We start from the raw sequence: 19,489 nt of genomic DNA on the forward strand, positions 1-19,489 counted from the left end.
AATGGTTTTCACCCTCAGCAAATGCCACACAATGACATGGTAGCTAATGATGAATTGCATAGCCAACAGTGATCCCATGAAGTTACAACAAGGCTGAAAAACTTCCACTGCATAGTGACCTCATGGCCACTGTAATGTCACAGTACAATACATTATGACATTTGTCTAAAGGCGGTCGTGAACATGTGCTGTCACATAAAAATATAAAAGATCAGCACATATCATCTGACAATACATCTAATTGATAATGCTAATAAAGGATTGTGCTTCTGGTTTGTTCAAAAAAAAATCTTTAAAATACAGGGCTGGAGAGATTGCTTCAATGTTAAGGTGCTTGCCTTGCAAAGCTTAAGGTTTCATTCTCCAGGACCCACATAAGCCAGATGCACAAGATGACACATGCAACTGGAGTGCATTTGGAGTAGCTGGAAGCCCTGGCAAACCCATTCTCTCTCTCTCTCTCTCTCTCTCTCTCTCTCTCTCTCTCTCTCTCTCTCTCTTTGTCTTTCTCTTTCTCTCTAAAATAGGAGGATTGCTATGAGTTTAAGGTCACCCTGAGACTACATAGTGAATTCCAGGTCAGCCTGGGCTAAAGTAAGACTCTACTTGGAAAAAAAAAAAAAAGGAAAAAAAATTCAAAAACTCCAAACTTTACCTAGTCCTACCTATAAAACTACTAAAAGCCAAAAACATATGCAAAACATTCTGAAAGCCCCCAAATCAGAAAACAATTACTGCTTCTATGAGAATTGCTTCCCAGTACAGCTATGAGTTCCTTCTCATTGAGCTGGTCTATTATTCCTCCAGAGACCTTGGCTTCCTGCTTAGGCTGAGCACCACTATTGCACAGGTGTGTCCTCTTGTCTGGCTGGTTGATTTTGTTCCTAGCAGGAAACCTTGCTTGTTCACAAAGTTGGTGGGCCTTTTCCCTTAGCAGCTCATGCAGCAATTTTCCAGCACCGTGAGTGCTAACCATTGGAGGGCAGACTTCCAAGCAAGCCTTTTATCTTTTGCATCACTCCTTTCAGTTTTTAGTCATTGACAGAGGAATGAGGCATTAGGTGATTCTTCATCTCCATGTGTTTCCTCACCTGATCTCATTCTCCGCCTACCCCTACCACCACAAACACTTCTATCCTGTCCTCTGAAAATAGAATCAAGTAAGAGTGTCATATGAAACCCTACTTTAAAAAAAAAAAAAAAATTGTTACTTTTTATTTATTTGAGAGCGGCAGAGAGAGAAAGAAGCAGGTAGAGAGAAAGAGAATGGGCACACCAGGGCCTCCAGCCACTGCAAACAAACTCCAGACGTGTGCACCCCCTGTGCATCTGGCTAACGTGGGTCCTGGGGAATTGAGCCTCGAACTTGGGTCCTTAGGCTTCACAGGCAAGCGCTTAACCACTAAGCCATCTCTCCAGCCCCAAAGCCTACTTTTTAAAGTTTTCCCTCTGACTTGCATTTACCTTATCCTGAAGGTGTTTCCTTTTGGTATCTTTAAATATCAGTTGACTATTTCCTTTCCCATTTACTCCTGAGCCACAGGAGAAAATGTTCTCCTTGTTTCTATGACATTAAGACTGTGTTCCCACTGCCTTTTCCAAACACCTGTCACTGAAGCTTATTCTAGTATGAAATACTTCCATCCTCCTTCTTGTCTTCATCAGGTTCATATATGAAATTCTGGCTTTTGTTCCTTAAGTATTTAGGTCCTGGGTCACTGTCACTTCATTTAGTTATGCTTAGTGATTTTGATATTTACCTTGAAAGTCTTCCCAATATGCTACCTCTCTAATCCCTGAGTTATTCTTTTTTTTTCTTTTTTTTTTATTAATTTATTTGAGAGTGACAGAGAAAGAGACAGAGAGAGGGAGATTGAGAAAGGGTGCGCTAGGGCCTCCAACCACTGCAAACGAACTCCAGACGCGTGTGCCCCCTTGTGCATCTGGCTAACGTGGAACCTGGAGAATCGAGCCTCAAACCGGGGTCCTTAGGCTTCACAGGCAAGCGCTTAACGGCTAAGCTATCTCTCCAGCCCAAAGGTTCTGTCTTTTATTTTATTTTATTTTATATTTAATTTTATTTATTTTGGTTTTTCGAGGTAGGGTCTCACTCTGGTCCTAGAATTAACTCTGTAGTCTCAGGGTGGCCTTGAACTCATGGCGATCCTCCTACCTCTGCCTCCCAAGTGTTGGGATTAAAGGCGTGCACCACCACGCCCAGCTCCCTTGAGTTATTCTTTTCCAGTGATATTGCCTGCATCCTATTTCCCTAAGGAATACCTTGTCTGTGTGATGCCTGACTGGCCCAGGGGTGTGATTCTCACTTCGGTAGTGCCTTGTCTATATCTTTCCTCCTTCCTGAATCTAAATATCAATTATCCCACACAGCCATAAACTCATTTCCTTCAGCTCACCCTAGATTTCTCACATTCTTTCATCCTGTCAGAGTATCCTATGATCTGTCCATTTGATCACTAAATTCTCTTTAACATTCACTCATGTTCTTTTTTTTTCAAAATATTTTTTTCATTTTTATTTATTTCCTTGAGAGTGACAGAGAGAGAAAGAGGCAGGTAGAGAGAGAGAGAGAGAGAGAGAGAGAGAGAGAGAGAGAGAGAGAATGGGCGCGCCAGGGCTTCCAGCCTCTGCAAACGAACTCCAGACTCGTGCGCCCCCCTGTGCATCTGGCCAACATGGGACCTGGAGAATTGAGCCTCGAACTGGGGTCCTTGGGCTTCACAGGCAAGTGCTTAACCGCTAAGCCATCTCTCCAGCCCTCACTCATGTTCTTAATCACTTCAGTTTCTGTGGCTTGCAGACAAATATTGTGCTATCTATCTGTTGTCTGTCCTCTAGATCCACCCAGTACCTTGATTCACATCCTCAGGTGCCAGTGAGTAGATTATAAAATGAGGAAGCCTTTCCTCTCTGAAACTATATTCTGCTGACTGAAATAATATATTAAGGAGTCCTTGGGAGAAATCAGAAAGTTACTAAAAGAAGAAATAAGTCAGAGTTTTTATTTTCTTGGTTCATTCCTCTGTCTCCCTGGGCTGAAGGTCTAAGTTTCAGGAAGACCATCTCCACCTGACTTTCTCTTTTTGATTACAAGCCCATGTACAAAACCTTTAGCAAATCCTTTCCACTCTACCTTCCAAATAATGGTGTATCTGGTCATTCCTACTGTTTTCCAATATACCACCCTTGTCTCCTCATGGTTTTCTCCTGCTTTATTTCAGTAGCTTCCAGTCTTCTCCTACCTTTGTCTTCATAACTTGCTGAATTCAGGAGCCGGAATGATCTTTAAAACTATGGCATTTATCCTCATATTCTTCCAGTGGCTCATCACTAAGAATAAAAGCCAAACTTTCTCAGTTACCTGCCAATTACTGCACAATATATCTTCTCTCACCATCCTGAATTAATTTTCTTCTAAGTCTTCTTCATGTTCATTCTGCTATGCATGATTAGAAATAAGAAAGTATTATTATTGTTGTTGTTGTTGTTATTGTTTTGAGGTAGGGTTTCACTCTAGCCTAGGCTGACCTGGAATTCACTATGTAGTTTCAGGGTAGCCTCAAAATCATGGAGATCCTGCTAACTCTGCCTCCCATGTACTATGATTACAGATCACATCACCTGGCATGTTTCTTTTATTTGTATGTTTGTTTATTTATTTACTTATTTATTTGAGAGAGGAAGAAAATGGGCACACCAGGGCCTCTAGCTAGTGCAAATGAACTTCAGACACATCTGGCTTACAAGTGTTCTAGGGAATTTTTACCTGGATCCTTAGGCTTCACAGGCAAGCACCTTAACCGCTAGGTCATCTCTCTAGCCCCCAAAGTCTCATTTTTTCAACATGATTACATAACCTTTCACAGTTGGTTATTATCCTTATTTCAAACCCCAGCTAAAATTTCATTTTTTTCATTACATTAGCCTTAATTATCTTTAATTTTTAATAGCTGTAAAATAACAAGATTTGGATATAAATATTGTGAGGAAGTTTTATTAAATTAGCAGGCCCTTTGTTTTGTAAATAAAATCACCATACTTTACAAACATATTCCACAAAGTGACTCTTTGCCAGTGAGGGCAGGGAGGAGGCTCAGTGAGTGACAGTGCTTGTCTCTCAGGCAAAAGACTTGAGTTTGGGCACCAGCACCAACTTACTAAGCTGGGCATGGTTGTGCACGCCTGTAGCCCCACGTCTGAGGGCAGTAGATGTAGGAGGATCTCCGGGGTTTGCTGGTCGGCCTGTCTAGTAGGGAAGGGAAGCTGGCAAGCTCCAGGTTCACTGAGACTTAATATAAGAAGGACGTGCCTATAGCCTCCCGTGCAAACTCACAGGGTGCGTACACATCATTGTACCGCACATGCACACACACACACACACACACACACACACAGTTTAATTAGAAAGTAGCTGGGTATAGTGGCCCATATCTTTAATCAGCACTTGAGAGTCAGAGGTAAGAAGATTGTTGTGAAGTTAATACCAATCTGGGTCTACAGAAAGGGTTCCAGATCAGCCTGGGATAGAGTGAGACCTTATCTCACAAAAACAAAACAACAACGACAAAAAAATAAAACAGGCAATTGGAAATAAAACCTTCCAACAAATAATTATGTGTCAAGCAAAATACTTTCTATTTACCATAAATATTTTACTTCTACTTAATAATGTCAGATTTAACACAAGGATAGGTTTTAAAACTGGGCAGTCTCCCTATAGTTACTGGTTTTATTTTATAATGGTAAGAGTTTTTGTTTCACGACTAATTTTTGAGACATTATTTTCTCTCTTTGCTCTTCATAGGTATTCTACAATTGTTCTTGCATTAAACAGGGTCTGGGAACTTCAGAGGAGGCTGAATTTGTTGATGCCGTTGCTGGGAAATGTAATACAAGCTGTTATAAGTTACCTTTGTTTTTTGCTTTCATGTTTTGTTCAATTGTTTATTGTAGTTTATCGATTATACCAATCAACTTGATTATCCTCCGGTAAGTATAATATATTCATAATCACAATTCACTTAATACGTAAGAAAGGCAAATTTAGAAACATTTCAAATGATTATAAAATATTTTCTCTGTGTTTAATGGTAGCAAATACAGCGGGGATATTTTCACATCATTAAAATTCATGTATGTGTTTATTTTTCTCCTTTTACTTGTTTATTTACATGAAACATGAAAACATTATATTAAGTTTAAATTAAACATCGAAGTATGTGGATATTGTCATAGCCCATGGTACTCCCTAAGTATGTACAATTTTTATGTCTCTATACAGCAGTTACAAAATTAATTTAATTTAAAAAATATATGTTTACTAAATTTAACACACATGGATAATTAGCTAACACATGTGTGAGCATATGTGTACGTACATATTGATATTTGACGATCTAGTTTTATATTTGCCAATTGTACACTGGTGTCATCACAAAACATTTCAGAATAGTTTATTATTTTAAATTGAATGAGTATTTTTTTATTCATGTCTTCTTCCTGAATATATAAAGTCTACTTAGCATTCATTTTTATCCTAATAGCAGAATACATACTCACTATCCTAACATCATTTTTTAAGTAGTAAACATGTATGTTTGAGGCATCAACATTCTGAAGGGCCTACCACCACAGTGTGAAAAGCGGACTTTCTATCTGACGTGATTTGGAAATGGTAAAGGTGGTAGGACTTTGAGATTGAGTTTAGTTATAAAGATAGGTGATTTCTCACAATACAAGCAGATATTTGCAAATCAAGCAGAACACTGAGCCGGGTGTGGTAATCCCAGCACTCTGGAGGCAGAGGTAGGAGGATTGCTGTGAGTTCAAGGTTAGCCGGAGACTGCATAGTGAATTCCAGGTCAACCTGAGCTAGAGTGAGACCCTACCTCGAAAAAAAACAAAAAAAAAAAAAAAAAAAAAAAAAGAAAAAAGAAAAAAAAACGAAACAAAACACTGAAGTTAGAGGTAAAAATGTGTGAAATCTCCTGGCAAGAGACGGTTCTTATAAGCATGACTCATTTTCCTCTTTCCTTCACAGCACCGCTTTGGCAGAACCCAACTGGCAGGCAAGAACAGGAATGTGATCCTGTTAGTGTCCATCAGTATTGGCCTCCCATAGTAATCAGATTGCTAGTAAAAGGTGGGGGGAAAGGCTGTGTAAAGGCAAAAAGGATTGTAAAACAATCTTGTGCTTAACAGAATGAAGAAAGACCAATGCAAAAGCTAGAGCCAAATTATCTCAGCGCACACAGTGCAGAGCTGAGGTTGTTTGGCAGAAGGCAAGAGACAGCAATGGGAGGATTCACAATTCACTTAGGAGGCCAGTTTGAATTCTTGTTGACTGGCTAAAGGTCCACAGCATAACTGATGTATAAAGAAAAAGAAGTCACCTTGAATCTGGCATGGGTTATCCATAGCTAATGCCCTTGTTTTGTGCTTTCAGGACTGTGCCTGAAAAACTACGTTCTCTGGCCCTCGGTTTGAACTTTTTTATCTTCCGAGTCTTTGGTATGGATTTTTAGCAGTTTTTGTTGCATCGTATAGTTTACTTATGTATCTACATGTCTAAATAAAATTACAAGCAAGTGATCATGTTAAATGTCACAATCAAGTAAATAAGGAGCTGCTTTGAAAAATTTAGGAGGCAGTTAGTACAAAGAGAAAGTAGCTAAGAAAATATCCATTCTGTTATATAAAATATGCACCAATTATATTGCGTTTAGGTGAAAGAGTGCATTTATGCGACCTGTGGAATACACAGTTTATTTTAACATATTATTATGTTCTGTTGATTTATATGTTCATATAATCTTTTGTTTTCCACATAAATTTTAACATTGCCCTTTTTAAACTTTTTTTTTGGGGGGGTGTTCGAGGTAGGGTCTCACTCTCGTCCAGGCTGACCTGGAGTTAACTATGTAGTCTCAGGGTGGCCTCGAACTAACAGCCATCTTCCTGCCTCAGCCTCCGGAGTGCTGGGATTAAAGGCTTCCACCGCCAAGCCTGGTTTAGCACCACATTTTTTTTTTATTCCTATGAAAAATTTCACTGGAATTTTAATTGCTATAGCATTCTGTCAATTCATAGAAATGAGTAATCTTCATTTTGTTTAACATATGGTAGTTTTCATTGCAGAGGTCTGTTACCTCCTTTATCAGGATTATTTCTGAATATTTTTTTCAGGCTATTATAAATGGGATTTTGTCTCTCATTGCATTGTTTCCCTGTGTTGGGAGATGATATAAGATATTGGCATAGCCAGAACAACTTTATGTGACTTACATATTTATGGAGTTATTAAGTTAAGTCCCTTCTTTATAACATTTTAATCACCAGAAGTGTTACTTGTGATTCCTCTGGTTTATTTATCCCCAAGAACAGATCAATTTGTGGGGGTAATGATGTGCTCTTTTCTTCAAGATTTATTCCCTAGCAAAATCTATATGCCAAACCATATTATGATTCTAGATATTAGGACCTACAGTTCATGAAGCTGATTTAAAGTACTGGTGAGGTAGAGGAACAAGATTAGACTCCAGTGATGTAGTACTGTATACAGCAAGAGAATGTGAGAGGTGTCTGGCTATGATGGGAACAAGATAAATCATTCCATAGCTGGACATGTGTGGTTTAAATTAGCTTTTTAAATGGGGAAAAAATAGAGCATATGGTCAGTAACTAATTAGATAAAGAGGTATTTTTAATACAAGAGGTAGCCCAAGAAACAAGTACACAGGCATTTTCCTGCCTCAGAAAGAAAGTCAAGCTGTGGGTTGGGAATAGTTCTTGAATAAGAAAGGGTAGAATAAACTGATATAGAGATAACATCTTTCTAGGTAATGAAGACTTTCTACCAGATAATTTTAAGGAAAGATATCTAATTTATATTAATAGATAATTCTCATGCAAGGGACATTACCTAATGTATATTTAAAGGACAATTCTCATGCAAGAGGGACAAATAATTATAGGAGACAAATGTAGAGGAAAAAAAAGCTGAGGCTTGTCCTGAAGTTTAACCCAAATCTGATGATTGTAGTGAAATCAGAGAAACCAGTGTTTTTAATATCCATTTGGAGTTCATGTCACAAAAAATGACAGTGTCTTGGAAAACTATGTTGAAAAACAGAAATGTTAAGTAGCAGACATAACTCTGTGCAATGACCAAGAGAGTGTAATCATTTCCTGAGACAGAGAAGTCTACATTCTGGTCATTGGCAGACATAATCTGTAGGGCTGAGGCAAGAGCATCCTGATAATGTCTTAAGGAAGGTGGCCAGCTCTTAGAAAGGTTGATGCTGGTGTCTTTTGGATGTATGTGTGTTTGACTTTCATTTTTTTTAGCTAGAAATAGCCTGGCTGGTGAGGTAAGGTGCCTGAAAGCAGGTAGCATTTTCCCTCAGACAGCACAGCCATTCCACAGAACCTGAGATCAGAAGCCAAAATAAGCATATCAAAGCCCTCCTTTCTTTCCTTCCTTTCTTCCTTCCTTCCTTTGTTCCTTCCTTCCTTCCTTCTTTCTTCCTTTATCTCTTTCTTTCTTTTTCTTTTTCATTTATTTATTTGAGAGGAAGAGGTAGAGAATGGGCCTGCCATTGTCTTTAGCCACTGTAAAAAAAAACTTCAGGGTTGGAGAGATGGCTTAGCGGTTAGGCGCTTGCCTGTGAAGCCTAAAGACCCCTGTTCGAGGCTCGGTTCCCCAGGTCCCACGTTAGCCAGATGCACAAGGGGGTGCACGCATCTGGAGTTTGTTTGCAGAGGATGGAAGCCCTGGCGCACCCATTCTCTCTCTCTCCCTCTGTCTTTCTCTCTGTGTCTGTCGCTCTCAAATAAATAAATAAAAAATAAAAAAAAATAAAAACTTCAGATGCATTTGCCACCTTGTGCATCTGGCTTATGTGGGTCCTGGGGAATTGAACCTGAGTCCTTTGGCTTTGCAGGCAAAGGACTTAACTGCTAAGCCATCTCTCCAGCCCTCTTTCTTTTTTTAAAAATAGCTTGATGTATAAAATATATTACCAACTCATTTCCCAATCATTAAAAATTTTACAATTATATGTCTTTAGAGATACCCAGAGTTCACAAAGCTATTTCTTATTTTTGTCCTAATCCAGAGGCTAAAGAGAACTCAACACTAAGTTAGACTGCCAACAGGCCTGGTATGGCTCAGGGAACATTGCAGAAGAGGGGGCAGAAAGATTGTAAGAACCACAGAATGGGTGGGAATATCCTGAGGCATGGTACCTTCTACTCCACAGGCACTGACTGAACCCTTCATGACCCAGGGTAGTGGGAATTAGGGCAAGGATATAACAGAGAATAACATGTCATAATTGATATAAAATAAAAATCAATATAAAAATATTTTCATCTTAAATGGTTTCTTCTAACTTTTTCATGTAAAATACTTTGAAATACCTTGGAATTAACAGGGAACACAAAATTATAAAAATATTCTAGGGCAGTAGAGATTGCTTAGTGGTTAAAGCATTGCCTGCAAAGCCAAAGAGCCCCAGTTCATTTCCCCAAGACCCACATAAGCCAGATGCACAAGGTGGTGCATGCTATCTAGAGTTCACTTGCAATGGATGGAGGTCCTGGAACACCCATTCTCTCTAATCTGCTAACATCTTTAAAAACTGTATTTTAGCCAGCCATTGTGGCTCACACATTTAATCCCAGCACATGGGAGGCAGAGAAAGAAGAATCACCATGAGTTCAAGGCCAGCCTGAGACTACATAGTGAATTCCAGGACAGACTGGACTAGAGTGATACCCTATCTTGAAAAACCATAAAATATATACAATTATTTATTTGAGAGAGAGGGCAGATAGAGCATAGGCTCACTATGGTCTCTAACCACTGCAAACAAACTCCAGACTCATGTGCCACCTGTGCATTTCGCTTACATGGGTAATGGAGACTAGAATCTGGGTCCTTAGTCTTTACCTTAACCTCTAAGTCAAATCTCCAGAACCAACATTTTTTATAAACATAAGGATAAGGACTCTTTAGAAGTCACATTTTGGGCTGGAGAGATGGCTTAGTGGTTAAATGCTTGCCTGTGAAGCCTAAGGACCCCGGTTCAAGGCTCGATTCCCCAGGACCCATGTTAGCCAGATGCACAAGGGGGTGCATGCATCTAGAGTTTGTTTACAGTGGCTGGAAGCCCTGGCACACCCATTCTCACTCTCTCTCTGCCTCTTTCACTCTATCTCTCTCATATAAATAAAACAAAAAAAAAATTTAAGTCACATTTTTCCTGGGGTTAATGATTTTGTACACATATCATATATTTTAAATTAGAGGATTCCTTCTGACATATACCTATACAAATATACATATATGTTTTAGGTGGAAGCCATTATGATTCCTTTTTTTAATTTAATTTATTTTTCTTTTCAGCAAATACAGGCAGTTTGGTACCATTGTTTAGGCTCATCCATGATCTATCCCCTCCCATTGGACCCTCCTTGTTGATGTAAATGGGTCGTGCATTGTGGAGTTAGCCCACAGTTATTGGTATGATAAATGTCTCTGCATATCATGACCCAACATGTGACACTGACATTCTTTCTGCCCCCTCTTCCGCAAAATTTCCCTGAGCCATGTTGGGTTCATTTTTTGGTCTGCTTCAGTGCTGAGGTGTTGGGGGCCTCTGAGGCTCTGGCTCTCTGACATGACAGGAGTTGATTTTTCTCTGTGTTGGTCTCCTTCCCCTTTGTGCTGGTATCCGGTTCATCAGGAAAATAGCACCCTTGCTTGTTTCGCCAATTGTCCTTAGTTTCAGTTGGGCCCCTTTTGAGGTATTTTAGGGCAGCTCTCTCCTTAGGATCTGCATCTATCTGAAAAAGAGAAGCAGATTCTCCAACAGAGAGTAAGTTAGCACCCGGAAAATTGAGATAGCACTTACTTTTTTGATAGAGAGTTTGATAGGTGTAGGCCCTCTTGTACCCCATGCCATTATGATTCTTAACAGTGATTCTATGGTGAATTTACAATCATTTATTATTTGACAGGAACAATTCCTGGACCGCTGATTTTTAAACTGATGGCAGAAACGTCTTGTACTTTCTGGGATGTTAGTCAATGTGGATTCAAAGGACATTGCTGGATCTATAATAAGACAAAAATGGTCTACATATTGGTAGGAATATGTAAGTGACATATTGTAGAAATCTAGAGGAAAGTTGTTTATAAACCTTATGGTTGCTTATAATAAGGCAAGGTAATAATTAACAATGATTGAACAGATATTTGAATGAGTAAAGAAGCCTTGTCTGATTGTATAGAAAATATTCTAGAAACTAAACATATAGAATCTATGTAAATGTTTAAGTTACTGTGTTAAATACAATAAAGTTCCCTACAATTCCCTCATAAAAAGTGTTAACTAATAGACCTTCAGTTTCGTACTTAATGTTGCCTGCAATTTATATACCAAAATTGCTTTATCCTTGTGAGCTTTTCTTATTTTACACTTTCAATGATAAATTAAATATTAAATACAAATGAGCAAATACTTTTATGTCACTAGAGAACACTGGTCTCCCACAAAGCCTAAACTTCATAGATGCTCCTTTTTTCAACACGTAGAAGTGCCTAAGATGCTGCATCCAGTGTTAGCTGAACGAACAGGACACAGGGGCGCTGGGCTGCCGTGGTGGCAGAAGCTATTGCCCAAGTGTTGGTAAAGTCTAGAAATAGCAGTGGTTCTTTGAAAAAATTTATTAGATTATTCTGGATCTCAATTTATTCATTTGCTAAATGAGATGCTACATAATTTCTCAAGCTTTACCAAGCATAAACAACCAATGTATTCACTGTATATATTTGTAGGTAGACAATATTTTTGGAATAAATATTTTAAGGCGTATCTATTATTTTGTGATGTTACAAGATTGTCTAGTGATTCAAATTCCATAATTATTGATGCTAATACTTAATAGTAATGCATGTATTTTGTGGACAATATGGAATACGCCCTACTAAGTTAGAAGTTAATTATCCAGAAAGCTTAGCATATAGCAACCACTGGGCAAAATAAATAAATAAATAAATAATTAAATTAAAAGAGCAAATTGACAAACAGGCAACAGAGATTAAGTTTTAAGGGCTGAAGAGATGGCTTAGTGTGTACAGCACTTGCCTGTGAAGCCTACGGTGCCAGGTTTGATTCCCCAGTACACATACATGTAAACCAGATGCATAAGGTAGCACATGTGTCTGGAGTTTGTTTGCAATAGTAGAGGCCCTGGTACATTCATTCTCTTCTTCTCTCTCACTCTCTTTCTCTCTCTCAAATAAATAAAATACTGGGCTGAAGAGATGGCTTAGTAGTTAAGTGCTTGCCTGTAAAGCCTCAGGACCCCAGTTCAAGGATTAATTCCCCAGGACCCACGTTAGCCAGATACATAAGGGGGCACAGGCATCTGGAGTTCGTTTGCAGTGGCTGGTGTCCCTGTCCTGCCCATTCTCTTCATCTATCTGCCCCTCTTTCTTTCTGTCACTCTCAAATAAATAAGTAAATAAAAATAAACAAAAAATTAAAATAAATAAACTACTAAAAAACTTTTTAAAAATTAAGTTTTTAGGTAATTCAACAAAGCTAGACATTGTTCTTAAGAAAAACTTATAGCATTGCTGAGACCTTAAGTTTTATGGTAGCCATACTAAGGTAGATTTTTTTAAAACACAACACATAGCACACACTAGCAAAGGAAGGTTCAGTTAATAAAGAACAGAGAATTATAGTCACATAGAAATGGTAAAACAAAATGCAAAACAATATGCATGATGACAGTTTAGTATAATCCAACTTTACAGTTTTCATGTAGCTTCAATCCATACCCTAAAAGGTAACTCTTGGTGGCTTAGTCTCCAGGGTGATGACATGGAAGATGGTAGAGCCTCTATGAGGTTGCTCGCTGCTAGCCTGACAGCCTCGCCCAGGGAGATGCTGGAAGACACCCAGGGGACTCAGGACGCACCGCAGCAGAAAGACAGTCTGCACAGAAGGCAAAACTAGAGGAGCCTCATGACACTTGGGCCAAGGCTCAGGGAGCACTGTGGAAGAGGGGACAGAAAGATCATAAAAGACAGGGGGTGAAAGGGAACATCTTGAGGAATTTTCCCCCACACAGAGACTGATTGTTGTATTCATGACCCTGCAGTGAATACAAATCACCCCACTGAGGAGGGCCCACAGTGTCATGGGGGCAGAAGACATAAAAGAATAACCTGATGGGGCCGGGCGTGGTGGTGCACGTCTTTAATCCCAGCACTCAGGGGGCAAATGTAGGAAGGATCATGGTGAGTTCAAAGCCACCCTGAGACTCCATAGTGAATTCCAGGTCAGCCTGAGCTAGAGTGAGACCCTACCTCAAAAAAACAATAACAAACAAACAACATCAACAGCAAAAAGTAGAGACTGGTGGGAATATGACTGATAGGCAGTATATTCATACTGTAAAGTTCATAGTAATACTTTGGTCTGTAGGAGGTCATTCAAAGGTGATTAGGTAATTCTTATGGAACCCTAGATAGTTTTGGTTGCACTCAGGTTCACATTGCTGGCAGAAATCACCCAACCAAGAGCAGCTTGTGAAAAAAAAGGGGTTATTTTGGCTTACAGACTAGAGGGGAAGCTCCACGATGGCAGAGGAAATCAATGGCATGAGCAGAGGGTGGACATCACCCCCTGGACAACATCAGATGGACAATAGCAATAGGAGAGTTTGCCAAACACTGGCAAGAGGAAGCTGGCTATAAAACCCATAAGCCCATTCCCAACAATACACTGCCTCCAGGAGGTGTTCATTGCCAAATCACCATTAGCTGGGAGCCTAGCATTCAAAATACTTATGTTTATGGGGGACACCTGAATCAACCATCACCGTTTTTTTAAATTAATCAATTTATTTTATTAAGAGCATACTTTATATGGATACATCTTGTGTTGGTACCATCTTTTCCCTCTTCTCTGCCTTCATTCCACTGAGGGCCCTCCTCAGTGGGGTTGCTTGTATTCCCCATGGGGTTGTGGGCTATGTGTTGTGAGAGCAGCTATTATTGGGTGTGGGGGGGCAGTGCTTCTGGGCATGGCATCCCAAGCTTTGGGTCTTACATTCTTTCTGCCCCCTCTTCCACAAAATTCCCTGAGCTGTGGTGGGTGAGTTTTAAGCATACTTCAATGATGAGCTCTTAGGAGCCTCTGGACCTCTGCTTTGGTAGGTGTCGAGTATCCTCAGCATCTGTCTCCTTCATCCTGGTGCTGATTGTCAGGCTCACATGGAAGCAGCACTTTTGCTCCTCATCCTAATTTCTCTCTGGTTTCACCTAGGCCTTGACAGAAATATGGGGGTGGTCTATTTCCTTGGATCTTACTACCTTCTGAAAAAGAAAAACAGATTCTCCAATGGACAATGAAGTCAGTATAGGTTAAATGGGATACACATTTTGAATTTAGGGAGATTATGATGGATGTAGCCCCTCTTTTAGTTAAACACTAGTGGGGGCTTATTGTTAGAGGCCATAAATCTTGGTCTCCATTGGATTCTGACCTGGTTCCCAGTTCCAGCAATGGGTTCCTACCTACTGAGTAGATCTCTTAGCCTATCAGTAAGCTGTTGGTTTCTAGCCAAGGTTGTGGACCCCCATTGCACTGATGTGCACACCTTGTCACGCGGGTTAATCTCAACAGTGTTAGTCACCCCCCAGTAGCCCATGTAGTGCTTTCCAGGGAATGGTTCTCTTCTAGATTCCAGCCCAATGGTTCCATGTTCTGTGTCAGCAGCATGTGGTGTCTTCAACAATAGGGCAGGCAATCAAGTGCTTTAACAGAAGCCTGTCTTGTTTGGGGGACCTCATAGGTCTCTTCATTCAACAGCTTGTTGTACATAGCAACCAATTTTTGGTACTGGAAGTTATAGGCCAGAGCTCATTCTTACTTTATTTTATTTTGGTTTTTCAAGATAGGGTCTCACGCTAGCGCAGTCTGACCTGGCATTCACTATGTAGTCTCAAAGTGGTCTTGAGCTCACAGAAATCCTCCTGCCTTTGCCTCCCAAGTGCTAGGTGTAAAAGCATATGCCACTATGCCCCACTCAGAGCCAATTATTCTAAGGTTAGGCTTTACCTCACCTGCTTCAGGGCCTTTCTTTCCAGAAACTTCCCCTATACTTACAGAAGGTTACTAGACCGCAGCACTCACATTGCTTTCTTACAACTTTGGGATGGAAATCAGAACAGCCCTCAAACACACTTTACAGATGGATCCCAGGATCCACCCCCAGTGGCACCTCCTCTAGCCACATGGCTGGAGACAAACCTTAATAAAACACCCAGGTTTGGGGGAAATAAACATTCAAACTACCACAAACAGCAAGATGGGTCCAGTCTAGCCTTCTATGTCTCTCTCATACCTTTACTGCCTGTGATGTCCTCTGAAAGGGGATATAGCTAAGGAGACCTTCATTAGCTTAGTGCAATCTTTAACTTCCAAAATTATGACCTAAGTAAGCCATTAATTACTAAAATATATCTAACTTTAAGTATATTGTTATAGCCTGGAAGCATAACTTTGATGGATGCTAGAATACACTCCCATTGGGAATTAGTGTGATACAAACAACTGACTTTGTCAAGGATTCCAAAAGAAGCCCAATTCAGTTAAATCCAGCTCACATTAGACTCAAAGCTCAAGGATATAGGACTGTCCTTCATGGTTGGCCCAACTATATAGAGTGGCTCTGCAACCATGAGATCTCCAGCTGAGCTCCTGTAGTCCCAGGTGTCAGTATTACCCACATGTCACAATGGCGCCCTCAGCCCCAGGCTGACACTGACCCTACTCCCAGGCTCCCAGGGTATCAGAAAGACTATAGATTTAGACCAATAACTCTAGCCCGAGGCACAAAACCAACGTTAAAAGCCTGAAGCACCAGGCCAGCATCTGGAGACTCAACCTCCAGCTGATCCAGTAGAGATTTTCGTCCTGATCAGCATCAAGTAACACTTTGTAATTCCAGTCTCTGGGATAGTCAATAGACCCTTGTTCTAGGCTTTTCCCCATAGAATCATGGTATACAAACACTCCTACAGATGAACGACACAGCCCTACCATTTTGGGTTGATGGCCTTCTCCAGTGACAGCCCCTGTGAACCTAGACTTCATATAGTGATCCCAACACACGTGGGGTCGAATTCTACCTTTATAATGTCAGTCAGTCCATTCATAGCAGTGGACCATGAAATTAGAACTAGTGAGGTGAATTCAGGCTCCAAAAACGTCTGCCAAAGGAATTGATTGGAAAGCCTTCCTAGAATCTCTGGCCAATTGACTGGTAAAGGATTGTCATGATTAAAATCCTTAAGTACTTATTCAAAACCACAAATGCTAATTTAGACCCCAAAAGGACTCTAGTTTGGAAGATAAATAACATGACAGAACAGAAAAAGAAAAAACACCACCAGCAGCTTATCCTTTGTATAAATGTGTGTGTGTGCGTGCGCGTGCACGTGCAGTTTAATGCTATGTCTAGTTTCAGATCACCATTGTCTTGGGAAATGTTCCCCAGGACTTAGAGAAGACTACTTATATAGATAAATAACTAAGTGTAATCAGAGAAGAAATGCATGCACTAAAGGATAAATTCAGCAGAGATAAATATAATAAAAAATGAACATAAATTCACATCTAATGAGCACAGAATCTGAAATGAAAATTACCAACTTTCATGGCAGGGTCAAGCAGAATAAACAAAAAGAATCAGTAAGCTTGGAGACAAGTTGTCTGAAATCATCCAGGCAGAGGAGCACCAAGAATTAGGAATGTGAAGCAATGAAGAAAAGGGTAGGGTATCACCAAGTAATCTATGTCCACATTATGAGAATATAGAAATGTCCAAAAAATGTAAATAAAAAGAGGGTAGAAACTTAACCAAGTGATGAAGGACTAATGAAAATATGGTATGTGTATCAATAATTGTTCTATTCTGCCCTGAGAAAAAGGAAACTTTTGTGATAATATGGAGAAACCTGGAAGACATTGCATATATTTATCCATTTCCCATGGCTCTGACAAAAGTTGAGGTTTGGTGTTTTATAAGGAAGTGAAGTTTATTTTGCCTCTAGTTGTGTAGTTTCAAAGTAGCTCTTGAGGCCCCCCCCTTCAGCTACCTCAAATCATGACAGATGACACAGTGGGTGGAACATGTGTTGAGTGAGAGACACAGCATTGCGAGTCAGGGAAATGGCAATCCGGGCGCTAGTCAATGACAATGCTATCTTGAGAACTGACAAAGGCCTCATGAGAACTATGCCGGTTCCTTCTAAAAACAGCCTATTAAGCTAATGCCATATGGATTTCCCATGATGTCCCACTATTGAAAGCATTTATTATTCCTGTTATTGTTACTCTGGGACCCAGCTTCAAACCTCATCCAGCCAACAATAACTCCCCCTTGTCCCTCAAGGTTCATGTCCTTCTCGCCGTGTAAAATATAAATATCCCATCCTCCTAATACCAAATTACACACTTCCAAGTTGCAAGTATCAGACAGGCAAGGCATGGGGTAAACATTCGGTAGCAGTCACCTTCAGTTGCTGGGATGAACTCCCAGACGAGGCACAGTTATGGGGGGAAGGGATTTATTGAAGCTTACAGATAGAAGGGATGTTGCGTGATGGCAGAAGTGAACCACTTTCACAGATCCAAGCAGAGAGAAAAGCAACCACCAAGAGCACATACAAGCACACTTCAGGAACATGAAGAAGACCTGTGGCACTTTACATGTCTTACACTGGCATTCAGGTGTGACCCGAGTGACAAACACCTTGGAGCTGCAGGCTAGGATCCCGCCCACAGTGACACCTCCAGCCAGGCAGGTGGAGGTCTAAATTACAAGCTTCAATAAACTCACGAATGTATTGGAGGACATCCATTCAAAGTACCAGACATTTCCTATTATCCCAGCACTCCGGAGGCAGAGGTAGGAGGATCACCGTGAGTTCAAGGCCACCCCGAGACTACATAGTGAATTCCAGGTCAGCCTGAACCAGAGTGAGACCTTACCTCAAAAAAACTAAAAAAATGAAAATAAATTAACAGGGTCACAAAAAGCTTAAATCTAACAGAGAAGACCTTCAATATTAAAGCTCCAATCCTGGCACACTGTGTTCGCTGAGGTAAAGGGTGAACCTGGGAGACAGCCTTGCTCTATGGTTTTCAAAGCTCCATGTTACTCTTTCAGACTTCCAGGCTGTGCATGTGACCTTTGCACAAGAGCTTCTCCTGAAGATGCTGAATGTCGCTGAAGGGTCTAGCTGTTTTCTGTTCCCACTCTAGCATGACTTCCAAAGCTCCACTTGCTGTTGTCCCTGTTGGGCCTTCATAATTGGGATCTGACCCTGTAGCGAATGTCTGGCTGGTGTCCCTGGATTTCCTCTGAAAATTTGTTTGAAGCAGCAATGATCCCATATCTGTCTGTCCCTTGCTTCCCCTGAAAAACCAGGACTGCATGGACAATAAGGTCTGCTGCTAGTGTGAGCAGTTTCTGGCCAAATCTGAGCCATGTGTGCTGCTCTAAGATCTTAACTGAGGCAGCGAGCCCATCCAGAGTGCCAGCGCTCAGGGTTGCAAACAATGTCACTGGAAAGTATAGGTCCTGAGATGTAAGGGCACCTTCCAAATGTCTGAAATGGACCAGAGGCTTGCTCATTGTCCTGGTGCAGAGCAAATGGCTCCCTTTTAGACATACCATTCTCATCAGCAAGTGGTCAGTGGGCCACACTTATTCTGTTGTTCCAAACATTTTGTTTTGCTCCTTTCCTGTCCAGGCTATGAACTTTCCAGATCTTTCCATTCTAATTCCTTTTGCTCTACTGTAATTGTCTTAATGTTTTGTTATTTGAAATTCTGCCCTCACTTTCAGTATGAAGCAAGCAGTCTTACTAGTTTGAAGCCTTTGTTCTCTCCAGTGGTTTCATTCCATGTTCTCTTAGAGCATAACAGGAAGCTCTTTTCTTTAGTAATGAGTTCTTCTAAAGTGAAAGGTTGGAGGCTGGAAAACTGGCTTAGCAGTTCTCGTGCTTGCCTGCAAAGTTTGTTTACAGTAGCTAGAGGCCTATTCGCACCCATTCTATCTCCTTCTCTCTCCCTCCCTCCCTCTATCTAAAAAAAAATTAATTAATTAATTAATTAATGTAAAGTAAAAGTTTGGTTTTCAGCCATTTCCATCTAACATGTAGAAGGCCCTCAGAGTAGAAGCCAAGTCACTGTAACACAGGTATTAATCTATTCTTTATTTCTTCAGCAGCTAACAAATTGATCATCAGAGGATTGTAGGATTGATTTTCCTACTGTGGTTAGATAATTTTTCCCATTTTCAATTATTTTTGAGGTTAGGGGCTGAGGATATATGCTCAGTGGTAAAGTGCTTGCCTGGCATGTATAAGACCATAGGTTCA

The 19,489-nt window shown here is 40.4% G+C and overlaps 1 protein-coding gene across 1 annotated transcript in view; it reads left to right on the top strand.

The window, feature by feature from the left end:
- Positions 1-19,489, top strand: part of LOC101610300 (solute carrier organic anion transporter family member 6A1) — a 132,074-nt gene that overhangs the window by 57,620 nt on the left and 54,965 nt on the right. Inside the window, exons 11-13 of the mRNA XM_045132150.1 lie at positions 4,823-5,007; positions 6,464-6,528; positions 11,041-11,178. Coding sequence (XP_044988085.1) covers positions 4,823-5,007; positions 6,464-6,528; positions 11,041-11,178 — 388 coding nt within the window. The remainder of the gene's footprint in view (positions 1-4,822; positions 5,008-6,463; positions 6,529-11,040; positions 11,179-19,489) is intronic.

Source organism: Jaculus jaculus, chromosome 13 (genome assembly GCF_020740685.1).
Source record: "Jaculus jaculus isolate mJacJac1 chromosome 13, mJacJac1.mat.Y.cur, whole genome shotgun sequence".
Taxonomy (NCBI): domain Eukaryota; kingdom Metazoa; phylum Chordata; class Mammalia; order Rodentia; family Dipodidae; genus Jaculus; species Jaculus jaculus.